The sequence below is a fragment of the Clarias gariepinus genome, chromosome 23 (genome assembly GCF_024256425.1).
Source record: "Clarias gariepinus isolate MV-2021 ecotype Netherlands chromosome 23, CGAR_prim_01v2, whole genome shotgun sequence".
NCBI lineage: Eukaryota > Metazoa > Chordata > Actinopteri > Siluriformes > Clariidae > Clarias > Clarias gariepinus.
The window spans coordinates 570001-593990 of record NC_071122.1 but is presented as its reverse complement, the minus strand read 5'-3'; the positions used below and the strand labels follow the sequence as shown (position 1 = coordinate 593990).

Here is a 23990-nt window from a genome sequence, read left to right as displayed (position 1 = left end):
CTGGTCATAAGTAACATGTACAGGGACACATTTACACACAAATTTACTTATACTCTGTTGCCAAAAGTATTCTCCTGCCTTTACATATATGAACTTGAGTAGCATCTAATTTTTCATCCATACGGTTTAATATGATGTTGGCCCACACTTTGCAGCTGTAACAGCTTCATCTAATCTGAGAAGGCTTACCACAAGGTTTAGGAGTGAGTTTATTTAATAAAAAAAAAAGGGGGGGGGGCAGTGGTGGCTCAGTGTGTTAAGGCTCTGAGTTACGGATCGGAAGATCTGCGTTTCGAGCCCCAGCTCCGCCAGGTTGCCGCCTGTTGGGCCCTTGAGCAAGGCCCTTAACCCTGTCTGCTCCAGGGGCGCCATAAAAATGGCTGACCCTGCGCTCTGACCCCTGCCTACTAACAAGAAGCTGGGATATGTGAAGAATTAAGAATTTTACTGTGCAGTAATGTATGTGTGACGAATAAAGGCTTAACTTAAACTTAACTTAACTATGGGCTTTTTTTTCTTCCAGAAGTGCATTTGCTCACAGTCTCTGCTCCAATTAATCCCAAAGGTGTTCTATGGGGTTGAGGTCAGGACTTTGTGCAGGACAGTCAAGTTCCTCCACACCAAACTCACTCATCCATGTCTTTATGGACCTTGCTTTGGTGACTGGTGTACAGTCATGTTGGAACAGGAAGGGGTCATCCCCAAACTATTCCCGCAAAGAGCATGAAATTGTCCAAAATGTCTTGGTATGAAGCTGAAGCATTAGGGGCTGAGTTCCAACATGACTGCACACCAGTGCACAAAGGAAGATCCAAGATCTAGAGGAACGGTCAAAGATTCCCATAAGTCCACTCCTAAACCTTGTGAAAAGCCTTCCCAGAAGAGTTGAAGCTGTTATAGCTGCAAAGGGTACAGCATATTAAATCCCAGGAATGGGATGTTACTCAAGTTCATGTGCATGTAAAGGCAGACGAGCAAATACTTTTGGCATATAGTGTATTTGTCTACCTGTAGAGCCGTCAGCCTCCTCCATGGCCATTTTTCTTTTACCTATTGGAAAAACAGCACTTTATTACTCGGTACTAAAAAGCAGCACTATCACTATTACATAAATGTACAACAATTACCTTTGGGACTTTCTTCCTCATCTTGGGCCAACTCCATCCTTTTTTTGTTTTCTGAATTTAAACAAATGTAAAAGCATACTTAAACTTGACCCAACCACTTAGTTACTGATCTTCAAAAAACTGCCACTTTTAATCAGTAAAACAAAAATGCCTAAATCTGAGGCATCCCTATTTATGCTAATTAAATATTTTTTTTACTTTATAAAGCCATATTGACAAGGAGTCTACTGAAGTGGGCCTCCAGTGGAAATTTCTTTAGTAAACACACTGTACCACTATTGAACACTGGAATAAAATTTATTACATACCTCCTACTTCATGGGCAGGATCTGCTTCTTCATCTTCATCGCTTATTTCTTCCTCATCTAATTCCACATCTATTTTATCCATAGAAAAGCATATTTGACAAACACCCACATATGTGCATTAAGTACACGTATACTATGTTGGCAAAAGTATTCGCTCACCTATCCAAATAATCAGAATCAGGTGTTCAATCACTTCCATGGCCACAGGTGTATAAAATGAAGCACCTAGGCAAGCAGACTGTTTTTACAAACATTTGTGAAAGAATAGGTCACTCTCAGGAGCTCAGTGAATTCCAGCGTGGAACTCTGAAATTTCCTTGCTCCTAAATGTTCCACAGTCAACTGTATTATAAGAACATGTAAGTGTTTGAGAACGACAGTAACTCAGCCACGAAGTGGTAAGCCATGTAAACTGACAGAGCGGGGTCAGCGGATGAGGCGCATAGGGAAAAGAGGTCACCAACTTTCTGCAGAGTCGATTGCTACAGACCTCAAAACTTAATGTGGTCTTCAGATTAGCTGAACAACAGTGCGCAGAGAGCCTCATGGAATGGGTATCTATGGTCAAGCAGCTGCATTTGAGCCGTACATCAAGTGCAATGCAAAGCGTCAGATGCAGTGATGTAAAGCACGCCGCCACTGGGCTCTAGAGAGGTGGAGACGCGTTCTCTGGAGTGACAAATCGCGTTTCTCCATCTGGCGATCTGATGGACATGTCTGGGTTTGCCTGCGGCTGCCAGGAGAATGGTACTTGTCTGACTGCATTGTGCCAAGTGTGAAGTTTGGTGGACGAGGGATTATGGTGTGGATTGTTTTTCAATAGCTGGGCGTGGCCCCTTAGTTCCAGTGAAAGGAACTCTGTATGCTTCAGTACACCAAGACATTTTGGACAATTCCATGTTCCCAACTTTGTTGGAACAGTTTGGATCTGGCCCCTCCCTCCCTTGGTCCAACATGACTGTGTACCAGTGCACAAAGCAAGGTCCATAAAGACATGGATGACAGAGTCTGGTGTGGAGGAACTTGACTAGCCTGCACAATGGTCCATCTATGGTCCATAGAACACTCTTGGGATAAATTAGAGTGAAGACCGAGAGCCTTTTCAGGCCTTATTGTCCAACATCAGTGTGTGACCTCACAACTAATCCAATCTAAAATGTGCTTCTTGAAGAATGGTCAAATATTCCCATGAACACATTCCTAAACCTTGGACAGCCTTCTCAGAAGAGTTAAAGCTGTTATAGCTGCAAAGGGTGGACTGATAACCCACTCCTAATCCATAGGGTTCAATATGATGTCACTTAAATTCATATGCGAGTCAAGGCAGGTGAGGGAATACTTTTGGCCATATATTGTATATTTATAACAAACTTCCAAGAAATACTTAAATAAAATCTCAAGTTTATGAACATCAGTATTCATGTCATACTACTTCCATCCTTTTGGTCTTTTTGTTTTTCATGTTTTTCAATGTTGCCCTTCTTCTATTTACTTTAATTCAATGTTAATTGTACATAGTTATACATTGCTTACCCAAGTCTCATTGCTTTAATGCTATTGACAAATTTAAGGTATTCATGTTAAGCACTTTTTATTTTATACAATTATATTTATTAGTATAAATAAATGGTCATACCTTGAATTTCATCCAGAGATTTTCCTTGGAAACTTGTGAGATTTCCTTTCTCCATTGCCAGGAGCAGCTTTGAGATTTTTGCAATTTCTGTAGTTGCATCTGGCAACCGATAATAGTCTCCATGGACCCGAATGTCATGGCCCAAAAAGTTGGCTAGTTCATTATCCTTAAGATTGAGAATCTGGGACATTGTTGCCACCTGCTTATGAAGTTGTGTAGATCGGAGATATTCAGGGTTCTTTGCACCACACTGACTTGCAAAAATCCTAATGCAGTCTTGTCTTCTAAAGAAGCTGGTTGCTGAGCACTTTGTGGATGAAGTGTGAGTGAGTTGTGGAACATTCTTTGCCATATTGGACTCCCATGGTGTGTTCTTGTGAGATGGTAGTTTCTGAGTGATGACAGTCTGTCTGTCAAGACAATCGCTGTTTTGTTGAGAGTCCAGAATGAAGTCATCAGAGGATTTGTTGTTTAAACATTCAGGGCAAGAAGAATACTGTTCATCAAAGCTGGTTTCTTTAAAACTCGAAAATTCAACCTTTGGTTAAAAAACAAAAAAATCAGTAATAATAATAATAATACTAATAATAATAATGGTGATGATAATTCAATAATTATATTAAATTCTGTGTCAGAAATACTGTACTTGTAGTCTAGCAGGTTTTATTCTACCTCTAAAATGTTAATAGGTTAAAGGTAAAAAAAGAAAAAGAAAAAAAAAAGTGATTACTATACCATTTTCATATTCTTCATGAAGGAAGTTTTGTGCCATGATCTTGAACATACTGAAAAAAAAATTACCATGTATTTCTTTTAGAACAGAAAGCAGGAAATACGACAAATCCATTTGATTTTCAAAAGGGTCAAGAACACACACAAATACATGTTCAACCATATATTTGAGATATATGGTACTTACGTACATTTACAACTTAAACAAAGCCATTTTAGACCTGACACAGGTCTAGTGCACACAGTAGCACTGTGAACTTCATGGTGGCACTGTAAATGGCAAAAATAATTTGATTATTAACATTTATTTTATTAAATCTTAACATTTTGTACATAAAACAATTTTGTGGCATGTTTTTATACAGTCCAAGAAATGAATGAATGAAAAAAAAAATAATCACATGACTGTTACATTATAACATGCAACTTACTATTTCATTTCCAGACAAAGCTGAAAATCCTTTACTGGCAACTGTCTTTGAATAGCCTTTAAATGGTGCCTGAAAATAAAGGATCTGCTGTTATAAAAAAATAAATAAAAAAAAAAAAACACTAAAAGCATTTAACTGCATCACCCGACTATAACAAATTAAAATAAATGTATATATTTGTTTATTCTTTAAAGCTACCCCAACCCCCTCGAAGGCACTTAAAATGTAAACTCTTAACAAGTAAAAAGTAACTCTTAGCAAGCACAAACACATCAACTCTAGCTGAGGACAAAAAAAATTCTTGGACTGTCCTTGAAAATTACTGCAGTTATTGTTTCATTAAATTCAATACTAAAAAGTATACCTATTAGGTGTACACCACATCTACCAACAAATGTGTATCGGGGGATGGGCATGAATCTAACATGAAATGTAAGGACAGTTTCGGTCTATGAGGACAGTCATATTTTTACACGTGATGGATGAACAGAGAGAACTACATTTAACCCCAAGTTTGAGACGTCACAACCCCTCTACAGCTACGTTTACACTGTCAGTTAAATGTGACCCAATTCCAATTTTTTGCTCATGTGACACATACCAGATATGTTCTATGTTCATGTAAACAGGAAAAACATGCATACCAATATTTCGAGATCGGTTTCAGGTCTCCTTCGTATGTGGAAATAAATCAGATATAAACTGCGACTTCTTTGCGGTTTAATGACAATGTTATTCTCTGGTGGAAGCGCGTGTGGAATGATAACATCGCAGGTAACATGAAAGAGGAAAAAGCCCTCCGACTTGTGTTAATGCTTATTTAGGCTAAATAACATTAAGGGTGCTTTCACACCTACAGCATTTGGTGCGCAACAAACGTGTTTGGTCCCTTGGTTCGGTTCGTTTGCGTTGATGTGAATGCAATCTCGGTACTTTGGTGCGCACCAAATCAATCGATCCGAGACCTGCCTGAAGGGGTGGTCTCGGACCGTTTTATCCGCTCTACTTTGGTTCGGTTCGTCTGGTGTGAAAGCAACCAAACCAAATCTGACGAAATGGTATAGTTTAATGCACTTTGGGTATAAGAGATACGGAGTTGTGGGTAAAATTCTTTTCACTTCCTGTTGACTCCATTAAAATTTTCAAGCTATCGACTCGCGATGAAATCAAACCGCGGAGAAACATGGAGAGCCGAAAAAATTTTGCCTCTCTGTATTCACATTAAAGATGAAAAATGTGTGGCTGGGCTGTTTTGATAGGCCAACGGATTACCTGATGGATCTGCAGGAAGATCGCCGGCTAATAAAATAATCATTCAGGAGGAGGGCACGTCTCTTCTCCGTGAAATGGCGGGCAACGCGCCGTCGGCGAGATTAATAAACCAGGAAGCTGGTTTGGAGTCGCAGCCGTGAATCGTGCTCGGAATTGATTATCTGAAAATAATGATTTGCACGTACAATGTAGAAGAGCGAAGATCAGCGCTATGAGCGCAAAGCAAATCTGTTTTTCCATGATTATTGAAAGTGGCGCAATTTTCTGAAAATAGTCTGTTCCGGTGCGGATGGGCTTCGCGGTCTATTTTGGTTCGTTTAGAACTCTGCATATGTGAAAGCAAACCGTACCCACGTCTGTTTACTACATTGTAATATTTTTCTGACTGGTGCGGACTAAAGCAATCGAACTATAGAAATCAGTATTTGGTGAATGAAGCAATGTCCTCCACCATTTTAAAACCATGGTGACGTTTCGCGAACTTTGCATATATCGTAAAGCTAGTATCAAGCATATTTCGCCTTCCCTCATCTAGTGTGTAGCGCAAGAACCTCCCTTTAAGTATGCGCAATGTTTTAGATGGTATGGCGAGTGTATTGGATATGGGTCATAGTTGAAAGAACGTGTAAACAGACGGTCAAAAAAAATCAGATATAGGCAACAAATCAGAATTAGGCATCGAGATCTGCAGTGTAAACGGGGCTACAACAAAGTGTTTCAAGAAGCAATTAATGAGCAAACTTATGATACATGATGTACAAACAAGTAGAAATCAATGCAATAAAAGCATAAGGTTGGCAACTTCAAATTCAGTTGTTATCTGTGCATTTTGGTACAACTGTAGCAAAGAATGAACAGCTTGTAGTGGTACGATTCCTTACAACAGGTCCCATAAAGATCACGTATTAGGTCTGTAGGTGGACAATAGTTGGTCTTCTGTGGCTACTTGAATGGATTTAGATACAGAAGCATCTACACTACGAAAGCAGTCTGATCTAATGTACGTTTTATTTCTTCTGGAAGTGGTGGAAAATGGACAAGTTCAAAGCATTTAGAACCCATTTACACTTTTCACAGTTTTGACCTATGAGGACCATCATATTTTTACACATTTGATAGAAAAGTGGTGGTTTGGTCAAGTCTTCGCTTTTTAGCCTCCAGTTGCACTCAGTATTTAGGTATGTATTTGTCAATCCCATCAGAAGTGGATGACATTAAATACAGGTGTCAATAGGTTCTAAATGCTTTGAACTTGTCCATTTTTCACCACTTCCAGAAGAAATAAAACGTACATTAGATCAGACTGCTTTCGTAGTGTAGATGCTTCTGTATCTAAATCCATTCAAGTAGCCACAGAAGGCCAACTATTGTCCACCTACAGACCTAATACATGATATTTATGGGACCTGTTGTAAGGAATCGCACCACTACAAGCTGTTCATACTTTGCTACAGTTGTGTTCAAAATAATAGCAGTGTGTTGAAAAAAGTGAGTAAAGCTCCCTATCCATATAATAACTTTTAATTTAAATCACATAAATGCATTGGACAAAAATAATAGCGGTGTGGCGTTCAATTAGAGAGGTAAATTATTCTGATTATTCTGTGCGTTTCTCTCTGAAAATCTGAGTAAAACGGGTTGTCCAGACATCGTTCAGAGGAACAGCGTATGTTGATTCAAAAGTTGATTAGAGATGGAAAACATACAAAGAGGTGCAGAAAATTATCGGCTGCTCTGCTAAAATGATACCAAATCATTTTTAAGCTTTAAAATGGAGACCAAAACCAGAAAGATGTGGAAGAAAATGCAAAACTACTATTCGAATGGATTGAAGAATAACAAAATCGACTCAAAGAACATTTAAAGTTACCTGTTAGTACTGTTACTATTAGAAGACGGCTATGTGAAGTCAAGCTATCAGCAAGAAGCCCCTGCAAAGTCCCAATGTTGAAAAAAAGACACATGCTGAAGAGGTTACAGTTCGCCAAAGAACACATTGACTGGCCTAAAGAGAAACGGCGCAAGATTTTGTGGACTGATGAAAGCAAGATTGTTGTTTTTGGGTCTAAAGGCCGCAGACAGTTCGTCAGGCCCCCAAACACTGAATTCAAGCCACAGTACATTGTGAAGACAGTGCAGCATGAAGGCACAAGCATCATGATATGGGGATGTTTCTCGTACTATGGTGTTGGGCCTACAGTATTTATCACATTTCAGGGATCATGGTATCTTGGTTCCAGACCAACAAGATTAACATTATGGAGTGGCAGCCCGATCCCCAGACCCTAATCCAACAGAAAAGTTGTGGCCTGACATTTAAAATGCTGTTTCTGAGGCAAAACCAAGAAATGCAGGGGAATTGTGGCGTGTAGTACAGATGTCACAGATGTGAAGCAGTTTTCAGAAAGCAGGTTATACAACTAAATATTAGTTCAGAGATGCACAAGAAAGATTAAACTTCAAGCATTTTTGTTTAAACGGTAAATTCATCACTTTATAAAGATGAGTGATGGCACTGCTATTTTTTTGAACAGACTGATATTTGTTGTTCACTTTCTGTAAACTAATGATACATTTATTACATTTTTTTTCATGTTGTGATTCAGAATAGAATGTGCAGGGTGTCCAATGCATTTATGTGATTTAAATAAAAAGTTATTATATGGATAGGGAGCTTTACTCACTTTTTTCAACACACTGCTATTATTTTGAACACAACTGTATGTTGTACCAAAATGCACAGATGATAACTGAGTCTTCAATAACTACCTGGACTCCATATTAACATCAATTAACATCAGCTATTATAGCTAAACTGCCTTCCACCTAACACACTGTATAAATGCAGATCATTTACTGCTTTCTGTTTCACCCAAATGAGAATGGGTTCCCTGTTGAGTCTGGTTCCTCTCAAGGTTTCTTCCTATTACCATCTCAGGGAGTTTTTCCTTGCCACTGTCACCCTCGGCTTTTTCATCAGGGACAAACTGACCATTTTGATTCATACACATTTAAATTCCATACAAACTTAAATAATTCTTTTGATTGTGTAAAGCTGCTTTGGGACAATGACAATTGCTAAAAGCGCTATACAAATAAAATTGAATTGAATTGAATAACTGAATTTGAAGTTGCCAACCTCATGCTTTTATTGCATTAATTTCCACTTGCTTGTACATCATGTATCATAAGTTTGCTCAATTATTAGTATTGGTGGGTCATACTGAGCACTAGAATTACTTGTGGTGCCCACTTCCATCCATTATCTTGTGGTGGCCACTTGGCAAGCATTATTTCCTAATTGTGATAGTGTTTCTTATTACATTCACAGTTGCTGTGTGAAGACACATCGGTGAGAGAGACTGAAGGTTGTGTTGATGCTTCCACCTCAGGGAAAAAGGTAAGTGAGCATATTTTTCTTTTTGAAACACTTTTCAATGTAGACCAAAACACCACTTTTCTATCAAATGTGTAAAAATATGACGGTCCTCATAGGTCAAAACTGTCCTTACATTTCATGTTAGATTCACGCCCATCCCCCGATACACATGTGATGGATGAACAGAGAAGTTCTCTGAAAGGTAAGTGAGCATATTTTTCTTTTTGAAACACTTTTCAATGTAGAGGGGTTGTGACGTCTCAAACTTGGGGTTAAATGTAGTTCTCTCTGTTCATCCATCACATGTGTATCGGGGGATGGGCGTGAATCTAACATGAAATGTAAGGACAGTTTTGACCTATGAGGACCGTCATATTTTTACACATTTGATAGAAAAGTGGTGTTTTGGTCTACATTGAAAAGTGTTTCAAAAAGAAAAATATGCTCACTTACCTTTTTCCCTGAGGTGGAAGCATCAACACAACCTTCAGTCTCTCTCACCGATGTGTCTTCACACAGCAACTGTGAATGTAATAAGAAACACTATCACAATTAGGAAATAATGCTTGCCAAGTGGCCACCACAAGATAATGGATGGATGGAAGTGACCACCACAAGTAATTCTAGTTTATACAAGTATAAATAAAATGTAAATCTCTTCTCTCACTTTAGCTCTGTTGTGTACATGCCAGAAAATCCACAAATAAATGCGTAACAAAATGCAACATGGTTGACTTTTAATAATAATTTAAAAAAAAAGACATTACAGACCCTTGAACGCCATGGCCAAGAGGAATCTCAATAGTTGTATGTAACCTCTTCATCTGGAAAGATATCTCTTATACTAAACAGGCACAGGTGTGACCTTCCTATTATCGCCTTTACTTTGCAGTTTAGATTTCTGTGATCATCATTCACCAGTCTGCCAAGCGTTCCATCTTCCTCGGAAGCATCTATGCTGTAAAAAAAAAATAAAACTTAAAAGACAGAAAGGTATTAAACATTACAGAAACAAAAACCAGCCAACTTACCAATACCATTTTCCATTCCATGTGAAATCGAACAAGTAGTTACTATTAATGTCTTTAACATGTTTACTTTGAGAGAGAATCCCACGATATTCAACAACAAAGGTGGTCTGTTCAATGTGTTCAAGTGCAAACACACCTCTCCCTAAAAGGACAAAATAAAACACTATTGTAGAATTTACTTATACTTTCAAAGAGTTTAATTCTGTAAAAATGTGGAATGTAATACGAGGTGCCGTAACTGTGGAAGTCAAGCATCAGTTTTCACCACTATGGCTTTGATTACACTTTTTTCTGTGACCTCACATTAATTTTTTTTTAATGTTTGGCTCTTCAAAGATTATACAAAAATGTGGCTCACCCCAGACTAAGATGTGTAAATGTATAAGCACTATTGTGATGCATCCTGTAACTCACCTTTAAATGTGTTAATTTCTCGTCCCTCAATGAAGGCCTTGTCTTTGCCTGACAATGTGTGTTCTTTTGCATCCTCTTCAGGTTTTATTCTCCTTTTTCTTACCATGTTGACTGAAAGTTTAGCGAACATAAGTAGTATGTCTTCATAAATTTAGTTTCAATAAGTATTTATAATTGAACATATATTCATATTATCAGACTGTAGTGAAGACTCTCTAATTACACAATTTTACATATAAATAGTTATATAATATACTTGTAATATTTCTACATCTTTGTCCAACTAATATAATGATTACACACTCTCTCTCATATACTGTATATATATATATATATATATATATATATATATATATATATATATGAGAGTGTGTAGAGAGAGTGTAATCATTATATTAGTTGGACAAAGATGTAAAAATATTACATATTATATGAACATCCACTAAACCCTATTACATCATGATATTTAAAGCAGTATGAAAGTGTTTAAATTGTCCATACAAACTATTTATCACTAAATTTATTTACTCAAGCATTCATCACTACATGATGGTTCACATGTTATTAAACATGTCTATGAACTACTTTTGAATTTCATAGGTACCAAAAAGTTAATTAATACAAATTATTCTAATTGACTCGCACGTGGCAGATAATATAAGTGTGTTGGAGCCACTAATGGAGGTGTGGAAGACGCTAATGGCGTTCCTAATAGATATCAGCCTGATTAATCATCATACACACAGTTTAAAACTATCCAGACTGACTCACACTGCCATAAAGTTAAAAACAAAATGTTCTTACCTTCAGTATGAGCAGATGAAACTCTTCTGTCGTTATTACAGAGGAAAATCTCGCTCCAATTAAGTTAATTTAGCTTAATTACTAAACTCTCCACCGCACATCAAGTCCGTATGGTCTTTGACGGACATCCAAAGCACCCAATCGCTGACGAGCATTCCGCGCAGCCCGACCAATGAGCTCCGCACATTCAGGAAGCGCTCTGACTTTGACGGACATGAAAAGCAGCCAATCGCCGACGAGTATTCCGCAGCTCGACCAATGAAACGCGGCGGAAATGAAGCTGCAGTAGCGCCAAGTTGCCGATGGAGGCGCGTCATACACCGGGGTCATACGCTGATACAAAAAAAAACGGGTGGGCGGAAATAATGGGACATTTTCCCAAAAAGCGGGAGGGAGTTCAGGGAACATGAATAAACCGCTCTACGTTGCCAGAATTATAAGGACATCGGCCATGTCCTTATAGTTACCGTGTGTCCTCATAGTGTCGGTATGTATTCAGGTATTTTGTCCTTACAGTCCGGCCGCACCAACGCACACACACAGTGTTACATAAATAGTCAAATTAATTAACTTTTTATGTTTTTAAGAACATCAAGCTGCAGCAGGACAATAAACAGCTCCAGAATCAGGTAACTTTACTTAATTTACAATAAATTCATTAAAATCAGTTTAATTTAGCAGTAAAACAACACAGTGTTACATAAATAGTCAAATTAATTTACTTTTTATGTTTTTAAGAACACCAGGCAGCAGCAGGAGCTAGAGGAGCTCCAGAAGGAGGTAACTTTACTTAATTTACAATAAATTCATTAAAATTCAGTTTATTTAGCAGTAAAATCTTTATTAACAGTAAACTTTCTATTATATGGACAGGGATTTACAGTTAATTGTGTGTCATTAAACATGTAAAATATTTCACTATTAATATGTAAAATATTTCCGCATGTGGCTCTTTAATCCTTCTGCTGCGGCTCCTTGTGGCTTCGGGAAATAAATAATGAGTGTTTAATTTAAATTAATTTTATTTGTTATTTTTCTTAATATGACGATCATGGTGATCTTGTAACTGCACATTACCGAGAGCAGGGGAAGGAAACCCACTACTTTCGCGTTTGAATGAAAGAGCCCACTGGCTTTGCTTTGAATAAAGTGTTTATGGTGGAGAGGGAATTGTAACACCGCGAAACACCATTTATTGTGCAACTGGCAACCCAGCCTGGTAGTCAGGAGTGCTGCATATTCCCATCGGCAAGTAGTTCCCTGAGAAGTGGGCTGCCCAGGAAGCAGGAAGGGTACACTTTAAAGTACACTGTTTTGGCATTGTTATACTTCCATAATCTTAGAACATTTAAATAAAACATGATTTATTTATTTTTTTATTTTTTTATCAAAATATGTGGCACAACCGCCAATGTGCGACATCCGCCGGCACGCGCTTTATATAAACAGTCTTATTTCATTCAGGTCGACAGCTGACTGCATGCGCCAGTACACACGATAAAAAGATGACGACATAAATACGAGGAGGACTGAGTATTTAGTTTGAATGTAACCTTCAACCCAGCGTCTATTTTTCGGAGTTCAAAATGTTTTTGTTGAATGCAGAAATAAAATGTTGTTTTCTCTGTAGCAGTTCATTGATTTCATAAATGCAACACACTATAGTTTTTTTATACATAGCATAAAGGTAAAAAAAATTATATACTGTATGCAGTAATTTACTACTATAAGGGACCACCACTAGAGGTCACTGTGGTGTATGTGTCTTTGTAGTTTTGTTGGCAGACTCAGTTTCCCAGAAGGCACCTCGGTCAGGTGATGTGGGTGCTCAACTGAACCGAAGTAGTTCATTAGATCACCTATAAATAGCTAATTATTCTGGGACACTGGGTCGAGCATTGTTTGTGTTTTACTGTCAGTATGGGTGCAGTTTTGTTTTGTTTTAAATTTTATTTGTATGTTGATTTAAGTTTTGTTCTGTTAATTCAAGAAGGCTCTAGATTATGGTAATTTTTCATGTTCAGTGTATTTAGTGGAACTGATTCGGTCTCATAAAGTGTTGTTTGTTTTAAGGGTTTTTTGTAAGTACTATTTTGTGTTTTTCGAGTGTTGGTGTATAGTTACTTGTGTTTAGCTTCTAGCATGTTTAGGAAACTGTATGTTTAGCTTCTAGCATGTGTGTTAGCAGTTTTTTTTTTTTTTTTTTTTTTTTTTAATACATGTGTTTAACCATAATGGGTTTCTTTTGTTCAGGCCCAGCAGGAAGTTCCTTCAGTCCTCATGGCACCACTCGCAGGGTAAGAGTGTTCTTACAGGATATTCTACATTTGTTCTTGTGAACTTCATTCTTATTTATACCTCGACTCTGTATATTTAGGTTCTTGTGATTAGGGTGGATCGTTCATGAAGAACCAGGTACCACAACCAGCTGTACCAATCAATGTGGCAGGAGCTGATGAGCCTTCGCGATTGCGTCTGCCCACTTTCAATAAATGGCTCTTTTCTGCCAGATGTTTTCTAGTTACCTTTTGAGTATTTTGTGTGTGTGCGTGTGTGAAGGCATTATTTGTCTATGGAGGGGGAAAAAAATAATTGTTTTGCTAGTGTGCCATATGAATAAATTTACACAAGCTGTTTACCTTAGCTGTTTTGTGAGTTCTTTGAGTGGTTATTTTATCAGGTACTGTATGACCACTGTGTACATCACTTTAAAGCTATGTGATTATTGATTGCAGCACACCATTCTAGATGTTTTATTTAATTTTTTTGCATCATCCATGTATGGTATAATTTTGTTTGGTACGATGGCAGTTCATACAAAAGATTGTACTCCACACACAACTGTAAATTTGCCTTAAAGAAGATTTTGAAGAAAAATTGATGTGAGAAAAATAAGCAATATGAATAGAGGTGGAAGTAAAGAGAAGCACATAAGTTACTATTTTGGGATGGTCTCTATGTAAGAGTTCAACAGTGTGCTAATCTAATTTTTTTTAAAGGTTGCTAAATGCTCTCCAGTGAGTGACTAGGAGGAGTAGAGTGAGAACATGGTTTCCTTTTTTTAATGCATTAAATAACACACTAATGGGGGTCGTGAGGTCAGCTGTTTGTTTATGGAGGTGAGTATTTCTGTGTACAGTTCCAAACAACATAGTTGACGAAGGGTCAATCGAAGGTTAGTATGCTTTAGAAAGATTAGTATATACAAGTCAATGCGTTCAGTGAGGTGTTGGTCACAAGTTGGATGAAATTCTCACACGTAAACAGATCTTAAACTTGGTCCTGTGAGTGGGTTAAATAAACAGCTTGCACTTGATGGAGACCTAGTTCTCTGGCGGGGGTACACTTTCGGACTTTTGGTCTAAAAGACCGATTGTCACTGAGTTTAGCGTTTAAAGTCGCCTCGAGCCCGGTACACCTTCGAAGATTAGGTAGATATTAGTTAGTGGTTTTTTTTTTAGATAAGAGCTGGCGCTTATGAGTTTAGGTGAACCTGCAAATAATTGCGTTTGTATTTTTAGTGCGTTCTTCTCTTTTATACATACATACAGTGTGTCTTGACTTGTGGGAAGTCTTTGAAGTTTTTGGGAATAAATAGGTGACGTATTTTTGTAGTTCTCTCGTTGAAGCAGTGGCTTATGGGAGTTGAAGTTCCATTAAATCTGTTGCAAGTGCGGTAGAGGATTGTTTGTTTGTGTTGAGGTGGATGTTAGTTTGAAAATGTCTTCGGTACTCAAAGATTTCTTTGCCTGCTCCTCGAAATCTTTCCTTGAGCGGTGTACAAAGGAGCAATTAATACAAATCGCTGAGCGCTTTAGTATCAACCTTACTACGCAAGACAAAAAGTTAAAGGACACGCTTGTTGTCAAGAACTAACCTGAGATGACCAGAAGACGTAGCTTTAGCGGTTAGCCCTTTGTAGCGTGAATGGTAAACCCAAACGCGGATGAAACACGAGTAGGCAGGATAATCACGCTTTTAGTCTAAGGACTCTCACAGATGGGGAGTAAGGGAAAGACACAATCTAACCCGCGTCCTATAAATACACACTCGATCAGGAATTGAAACCAAAAAGGTGAGTACTCACAGTTAGAAGCAGGAATCCGACGTGGCATCGGCAAAACTCAATGACTGAGCGAGGTGCTATGGTTTGTTTACCTCTTTTATACTTCCTGGTTTGCGACCGCTTAACTTCCGGGTCCTAGTGCCGGTCGCGTTCCGAGTGTGCATGACAGTACCCCCCTGTCCAGGACCGGCTCCAGACGGTCCTGAGGTGGAGGATACCCTGTGACGGTAGTCCCGGATGAGCTCAGGATCGAGGATGAACCGTGCTGGGACCCAAGATCGCTCCTCGGGGCCGTAGCCTTCCCAATCGACCAGGTACTGGGTGCCCCTGCCCCGAGGTCGCGAATCGAGGATTCGTCGCACGGTGTAAGCGGGACCGCCGTCAATGATTCGGGGAGGAGGAGCAGGGGGGGTGGGTGGAACCAGAGGTGAAGTGATGAAGGGTTTTAGCTGTGATGTATGGAAGACTGGGTGGATCCGGAGCGCCGCAGGCAGCTGGAGCCGGTAGGTGACAGGGTTAATCCGTAACGTGATGCGGTATGGTCCGATGAACCTTGGTGATAGTTTTCTTGATTCGGTGTGCAGATGGAGGTTTTTAGTTGATAGCCATACCTTGTCACCTACGTGGTACAACCGTCCCGGTGGGTGTCGGCGGCGATGCTGGGCGACGTAGCTGGTGTTGGCTCGCTGGATGGCGCGATTCGCTTGATTCCATATCTGCCGACACCTACGGACCAACTGTTGGGCCGATGGTACGTCAACCTCCGGTTCTTGATGGTCGAACATGGGAGGATGGAAACCATGGCACACCTCAAATGGGCTTAGGTTGGTGGCTGAGGAGACGTGTAGGTTGTGGGACAGTTCGGCCCATTTGAGGTAGCGGGCCCAGGAGCGCTGGCGATCGGACACGAAACATCTCAGGTAGCGCTCCAGTTGTTGGTTGGTCCGTTCCGTCTGACCATTAGTCTGGGGATGGTAACCGGACGACAGACTACAGGTGGAATTGATCAGACGGCAGAAGGCCTTCCAGAACCGGGCTGTGAACTGGGGCCCTCTGTCCGAGACGATGTCCTTTGGGAACCCATGCAGTCGGACTACGTGTTCCAAAATCAATTCTGCGGTGTCTTTAGCTGATGGGAGTCCGGCTAGGGCCACCAGGTGCACGGCCTTGGAGAACCGATCAACGATGGTTAAAATGGTGTCCTTACCCTCTGAAACCGGCAGGCCCGTGATGAAATCCAGGGCGATGTGCGTCCAGGGCCGTCGAGGAACTGGGAGTGGTTGGAGTTCTCCTGGAGTTGGTTGGTTTGTGTCTTTTGCCCTGGCGCACACCGGGCACGCCTGAACGAACTCGCGGACGTCTCTCCTCAAGGAGGGCCACCAGAACGCTCGTTGGATAAATGATAAGGTTCGTCGCGCCCCAGAATGTCCGGCGATGGTGGACGAATGCCCCCATTGGAGAACCTCCGCTCGCAGCTGTTGGGGTACGTAGAGTCGTCCAGGCGGCACACCTGCCGGTTCGGTCTCCGCCGCCTGTGCCTGGCGGACCCTGGTCTCCAAATCCCAGTGGAGGGGTGCGAGGATTCGGGATGGGTGGATGACAGGCACGGGTTCCGTCCGGGGGAGGTCGTCCTCATACTGGCGTGATAGGGCGTCGGCTTTGGTGTTCTTCGACCCCGGACGGTAAGAAAGATGGAAATTATATTGTTCGAAAAATAGTGCCCACCGTGCCTGTCGTGGATTGAGCTGCTTAAGGTTCTTGATGGTGATCAGGTTTTGGTGATTGGTCCAGACGATGAATGGCTCACTGGCGCCCTGGAGCCAGTGACGCCATTCCTCCAAAGCCCACTTTATGCCCAACAGCTCGCGGTCCCCTACCCCGTATCGCTGCTGAGTGGGGTCAAATTTTTTGGAGAAGAAACTGCAAGGGTGCAGTTTCTGGTCTGGACCTCGCTGGGAGAGAACCGCACCGGCGCCCACATCCGACGCGTCCACCTCCACAACGAAGGGTTTATTGGCATCCGGATGAAGAAGAATCGGGGCGGTGGTGAAACGATGGCAGAGTTCCTTGAAGGCTGAGATGGCGGTGGGATTGAGCTGAAATGGGTGAGGTGAGGGCCTGGTCAATGTGGTCAATGGTGCTGCAACTGTACTGTAGCCCCGGATAAAGCGACGATAGAAGTTCGCAAACCCGAGAAACCGCTGAAGCTGTTTGAGTGTCCTGGGTAAGGGCCAGTGACGTACAGCTTCTAGCTTCTGCGGGTCCATGGCCACACCCTGGGGCGAGATGACAAAACCCAGGAACGTGGTGGAGTGCTGGTGAAAAGCACATTTTTCCAGCTTGCAGTACAGTTGGTGAGCGAGCAATCTCTTTAAAACAGCACGTACGTGTTGGATATGTTCTTCCAGGTGGCGGGAGTAGATGAGGATGTCGTCCAGGTAGACGAACACCCATCGGCCCAGCATGTCTCGGAGGACGTCATTTATGAATTGTTGGAAGGCCGAGGGTGCGTTGCAGAGTCCAAATGGTATGACCAGGCTCTCATAATGTCCGGTGGGTGTGATGAATGCCGTCTTCCACTCATCACCCTCTCTGATGCGCACCAAGTTGTAGGCGCTCCGGAGGTCCAACTTGGTGAATATGGTGGCACCAGAAAGGGCGTCCAGGGCTGAGTTGGTGAGTGGTAGTGGATGTCTGTTCTTAATGGTGATGTTGTTTAGCCCCCGATAGTCGACACATGGGCGAAGTTCGCCCCCTTTCTTCTTGACGAAGAAGAACCCCGCGGCGGCAGGCGAGGTGGATGGCCGGATGGTTCCCTGACGGAGGGCGTTGGTGACGTATTCCTCCATCGCCTGCGTCTCCGAGGTGGATAGCGAATAGAGATGGCCGCGGGGAGGGACGGAGCCCGGCTGAAGTTCTATCGCCAGGTCGTAAGGGCGATGAGGCGGGAGATGGGTGGCGCGTTTCTTACAAAAAACTTCAGCCAGGTCTCGATAGGCGATAGGGATGGCGTTGGTGTCGACGTCGGGGGCCTCGGACTCCCTGGAACACGTGCCTGTAGGCAGAGTTCGGTGCAGGTCGGCCCCCACTGGAGAATCCGGTTCCGGGTCCACGAAATGATCGGGTCATGCTGTAACAGCCAGGGATAGCCGAGGATGATGGGCGGTGATGAGATGGTGGTAAGGTGAAATTGGATCTGCTCCTGGTGTTGGTCTATGGCGAGCGTGATGGGTTGGGTCTGATGGGTGATAGGGCTGGATGATAAGGGCCGACCGTCGACCGAAGTGATGTTTACCGGCTGGGATAACGCCTCAGTCCTCACCCCCAAATCTTTGGCATAATTAGAGTCAATGAAGTTACCCGCGGCACCGGAGTCGATGAACGCGGCGCTTCGAACTCGTTTGTGGCCAATTTGGAGGTTTACCTGAACCGTGAAACGTGAGATGGTGGCGTCGATTGTGGAGGAGAGGTGGAGGGGGCCCGGTGAGTCTCTCCTTCCACTCACCGGGGCTGCGCGTTTCCCGGGCGAATTGGACAAGTAGCTCGGTGGTGCGCCGCCGACCCACAGTAGGCACACAGCCCCTCTCGATACCGTCGTTCGCGTTCCGCCACGGTCAGGGAGGCGCGTCCTAATTGCATGGGTTCCCCGGCTCCGGTGTCAACCACGGCAGGAGGTGGAGATCCGATAGGTCCAGTAGTGGAGGTGGTGAAAGCAGTAGGTGGTCGTGGCGTGGTGTAGGAGAAGGTAGGTGCAGGCGGCAGGGTCCTAGGGGCTGGCTTCGGGCGAGAGAGGATGCGTTGATCGATACGGAGGGAGAGCTGGATCATCCCCTCCAGGGTAGCAGGAAGCTCTCGCCCGGCGAGCTCGTCTTTGATACGTGGAGCCAGTCCCTCGTAGAAGGATGTCCGGAGCGCGGCATCTCCCCAGTCGGTCTGCACAGCGAGGGTCCGGAACTCAGCAGCGTACCGGCTCACGGACGATCCTCCCTGCCGCAGATGGTAGAGCTTGGTGTCGGTCTCCACCTCGCCCGCTGGGTGTTCGAAGGTGAGTCTGAGTTGGCGGGTGAACTCGTTATATGAGTGCGCGGTGTCTGAATCCGCCCGGAGAACTGCCGTGGCCCACTCAGCTGCCTGCCCGGATAGCAACGAGACCAGAAGCGCGATGCGTAGCCGATCGGTGGAGTACCTGGTGGCATTGAACTCAAACACCAAATCAAGCGCTGTTAGAAACACATTACACTTCCCGTCCGTGCCGTCCCATTTATCCGGAAGTGCCAAAAATACATCAGAAGGAGGGGGGGGGGGGGGTTGGTGTGGCGCCGCGGCCGCCGCGACGGGAGACCGGCTAGCCGCGCTATCCACAGCCGCCCGGAGATCCGCGTTCTCCCGCCGGAGCTCCGCGACCTCGCGGCGCAAGGCCGCGACGTCTTGGAGGTCCCGGCGCAGATTAGCGATCTCCCCGGTTAGCGTGTTGATGAGCTTGGCATGCTGATCAACCACATCGCAGAGGTGCGCGTAATCCGCTGGGTTCACCGCGGAAGGCTCAGTCATTCTGTCAAGAACTAACCTGAGATGACCAGAAGACGTAGCTTTAGCGGTTAGCCCTTTGTAGCGTGAATGGTAAACCCAAACGCGGATGAAACACGAGTAGGCAGGATAATCACGCTTTTAGTCTAAGGACTCTCACAGATGGGGAGTAAGGGAAAGACACAATCTAACCCGCGTCCTATAAATACACACTCGATCAGGAATTGAAACCAAAAAGGTGAGTACTCACAGTTAGAAGCAGGAATCCGACGTGGCATCGGCAAAACTCAATGACTGAGCGAGGTGCTATGGTTTGTTTACCTCTTTTATACTTCCTGGTTTGCGACCGCTTAACTTCCGGGTCCTAGTGCCGGTCGCGTTCCGAGTGTGCATGACACTTGTGACAACTGTGAAGCGATCACTGGTGGATAGAGGCGTCTTAGAGGTAAGAACGGAGTCTATTGCTCCCAGTGAATCTTTTGTGCTTTCCCCTTGTGGTATTGATGTTGAAAGTGAATTAAAATTTAGAGATATGTCACTGCAAGAGAAACAGTTGTTTTTGGATGCGGCAAAAATCCGTGCTGAGCGTGAGAATTGCTCTATGAGAGAGAGAGAGAGGTGGAAAGAAAATTTGTGGCTAAGAAATTAAAACAACAGTTGTCTGTACGAAAATTGGAACTTGAGTTGAAGAGAGAACAGGAAGAGAGCGTTTCAGTTAAAGGAGTTGGAGTTAGAAGCAAAGAAAATGGATGCTTCACGAGTTAATGTACCTCCGGTACTAGAGCAGCCGGCCGAATTAGGCGAACCTGTGTTTGATATTCACCGAAATATTCGATTAGTTCCGCCTTTTTTTGAAAGGGAAGTAGAGAAATATTTTGATTACTTTGAACGAGTTGCTTTATCTTTAAAATGGCCCAAGAAGTTTTGGACTTTGAGCTTTTCCTGTAAAAACACACTGTAACAGTAAAGTTTATTCTGCTCTCGCTCTGGAACAGAGTGGTGAGTATCATACTGTGAAGTCTGTTGTATTGCATGCCTATGAACTTGTCCCTGAAGTATATCGCCAAAAATTCAGAAATCTTAGTAAAAATGACCACTGCACTTATGTTGAATTTGCAAGGGAAAAGGAAAGTTTATTTGATCGATGGTGTACTTCAATGAAAATTACAACTAAAGAGCAATTAAGAGAATTGGTGCTTTTGGAGGAGTTTAAGCACTGTGTTTCTTCTGCAGTAGCTAGATATTTAAATGAACACAAGGTGAGCAAAGTTTCTAATGCTGCAATCATTACTGATGAGTTTGGTCCTGCCTGATGTGAACACCGAGGTATTTGAAGCTGTCCACTCCCTCCACTGGGCTCCTGTTGATGATGGGGGTCTGGTAGTTCCTCACCTGCTTTGTACTAAAGTCCACTATCAGCTCCTTTGTCTTGCTGACGTTCAGGAGGAGATTGTTTCTCTGGCACCAGTTCTCCAGATTTCCAACCTCCTTCAGGTAGGCCGTCTCATCGTTGTTGGTGATCAGGCCCACCACGACAGTGTCGTCAGCAAACTTGATGACGGTGGTGGAGTTGGTAGTGGCCACGCAGTCATAAGTGTACAGAGAGTACAGCAGGGGGCTCAGAACACAACCCTGGGGGGCTCCTGTGCTGAGAGTGATGGAGGCTGAGACGTGTCCGCCCATCCTTACTGCTTGTGGTCTGCCAGTCAGAAAATTGGAGATCCACTGGCACATGGATGAGCTGAGTCCCAGGTGCTCCAGCTTGGTGGTAAGTGTGGAAGGAATTATGGTATTAAATGCAGAGCTGTAGTCGATGAAGAGCATTTTTACATAATTCCCCCTCCGAGTGTCCAGGTGAGTAAGAGATGTGTGGAGGAGATGTGAGATTGCATCGTCCGTGGAACGGTTTGGACGGTATGCAAACTGTAGTGGGTCCAGTGTGTCTGGTAGTGAAGAAATGATGAAGTCTCTGACCAGGCATTCAAAGCACTTCATCACTACTGAGGTGAGCGCTACAGGGCGATAGTCATTGAGAGAAGCAGGATGTGGTTTCTTTGGGACAGGAACAATGATGGACTCCTTGAAGCATGTGGGGATCACCGACTGAGATAAAGAGATGTTGAATATCTCAGTGAACACAGGTGCTAGCTGGTCTGCGCAGGCTCTGAGGATACGGCCTGAGATGCCGTCTGGTCCTGCTGCTTTCCATACCGGTTGTTGGTGCTTTATAATCCGTTATTGTCCTTAATCCCTGCTACAGGCTCCTAGACTCACTCTGTTGGAGTTGTGACTCTAGTTTCCTCCCGTAGCGCTGCTTCGCCTCTTTCACTGCCTTCCGGACGTTGTATGACGCAGCCTTGTATGGTTCCATGTCCCCCGACGCGAGTCCCGTGTTGTAGGCAGCGGTGCGAGATCTCAGAGCGTCGCGGATGGTTTTATCCACCCACGGCTTCTGGTTGGGAAACGTTTTAATAGTCTTTTTTTTCCACTGTATCATCCGCTAGTTTCCTGATAAATCCCACAACCGCTTCCGTAAACACGCTGACGTCATCGGAGCTGTTTCTAAACATGTCCCAGGCTGCGTCATCGAGTGCGTCCTGTAACGCGGCCACCGATTGATCCGTCCAGTGCGCGATCTCCCTCTGAACCGGAACTTCCTGTTTCAGCCTTTGTTTGTATTTTGGCATGAGGAAGATGGCCGCGTGGTCGGATTTACCAAACGGTGGACAAGATTGTGCCTTGTAACCCTCCTTGACAGTTGTATAACAGTGATCCAGTGTCCTTTCGCCCCTGGTGGGCCAGGTGATGTGCTGATAAAAGTTCGGCGCTGCGCGTTTGAGGTTGGCACTATTAAAGTCCCCCGCCACAATAAGCGCAGCGTCCCGGTGTTGTGTCTGGTGCTGTGTGAGTGCCTCATGCAGCTCGCATAAGGCAGTGTCCGTGTCCGCTTGTGGTGGAATATAAACGGCGCTGATTATGACCGATGTAAACTCCCGAGGTAGATAAAAAGGACAACACATGATGGACAGTAGTTCCAGGTTTGGTGTGCAGGAGCGTGTGAGAGGAACAACGCTCGCGCTGTTGCACCAGCTGCTGTTCACCATTAAACACACGCCGCCTCCCCTTGACTTCCCCGAGTCCCGTGTCCTGTCCATGCGGTGAACCGAGAAGAACTCGGCCGGATGGCGTGGTCCGGCACCGCTGGGTTCAGCCATGTCTCGGTGAAGCAGAGGAGATTGCAGTCCCGAATGTCTCTCTGGAACTTTATTCTGGCCCTGAGGTCATCAAGCTTGTTCTCCAGTGACTGGACATTGGCGAGCAGGATGCTAGGCAGAGGTGTGCGGTGTGCGGTGTGCACGGGCTCTCAGCCTGTTCCTGATGCCGGCTCGTTTCCCTCGGGGCCGCCGCTTCGCGTCGCGTCCTTTGTTGTCCCTCAGGATCTCACTCAGCCAGCTCGGATCCGGAGTTAAAAACGTCGAATTGTGAGTACATTGTATACCAATAGAAACAAGAGTGTCTCTATCATAACTAATGTACTCCATGGTGGTAATTTAACTGGTTTTAAAACGCTGTAAACTAACTTGGAGAACAAAAACAAAGAAAAGGTGGTCGGAGCAGTCGTGACGGCAGCCGACCTCACCGGCGCCATCTTGGAGTCGAAGAACATGGAAGTATGACTGTAGTTTGCAAATCTGTGCTGATCAGATAAGTCCAAAGTGGAATTGTTTGGCCTTGATGTCCAGCATCATATTTGGCAAAAGCCAAACTCACCATTTCAGCAGAAACAACTTGTATCCTCTCAAGCATGGCAGTGGAGGGTTGATGATTTGGGTTTGTTTTGCAGCCACAGGATGTGTCCATCTTGCAGTCATTGAGTCGGCCCTATGGAGTATTCTAAAGGTAAATGTGAGGCCAACCGTCTGACAGCTAAAGCTTGGTTGATATCCAACAGGATAATGATCCGAAGCACACCAGTAAATCTACATCAGAACGGCTTAAAATAAAAAGAATCGAGGTATTGTAATGGCCTAGTCAAAGTCCAGACTGCATACCAGTTAAGAGAGCTGTGCTTAAACCAATGCCTAAAAGGCTAAATGAACTGTATTGTAAAGAAAAATGGGCCAAAATTCCTCCACAGCGATGTGAGAGACTGATGAAGACTTACAGGTAATGATAGCGTAAAGTTGTTGCTGCTAAACAAGTTATTGAATCATATGGATACTTAGTATTGCCCACTTTAATGGTTTTTGGCTTAATTTCTGT

General features: G+C 43.5%; 1 protein-coding gene across 3 annotated transcripts in view; it reads left to right on the top strand.

Moving 5' to 3' along the window:
• LOC128511096 (golgin subfamily A member 6-like protein 4) overlaps positions 1-13772 on the top strand; it is a 235883-nt gene extending 222111 nt beyond the window's left edge. For 2 of the 3 annotated variants that reach the window (XM_053483749.1, XM_053483748.1), the window contains exons 9-12: positions 11722-11763; positions 11873-11914; positions 13388-13431; positions 13526-13772. In XM_053483749.1, the coding sequence (XP_053339724.1) occupies positions 11722-11763; positions 11873-11914; positions 13388-13431; positions 13526-13541 (144 nt within the window). In that variant the 3' untranslated portion in view covers positions 13542-13772. Of the gene's footprint in view, positions 1-11721; positions 11764-11872; positions 11915-13387; positions 13432-13511 lie in introns of all 3 variants that reach the window. The other variant, XM_053483750.1, reaches the window with a different exon arrangement.
• The last annotated feature ends 10218 nt before the right edge of the window (positions 13773-23990 follow it).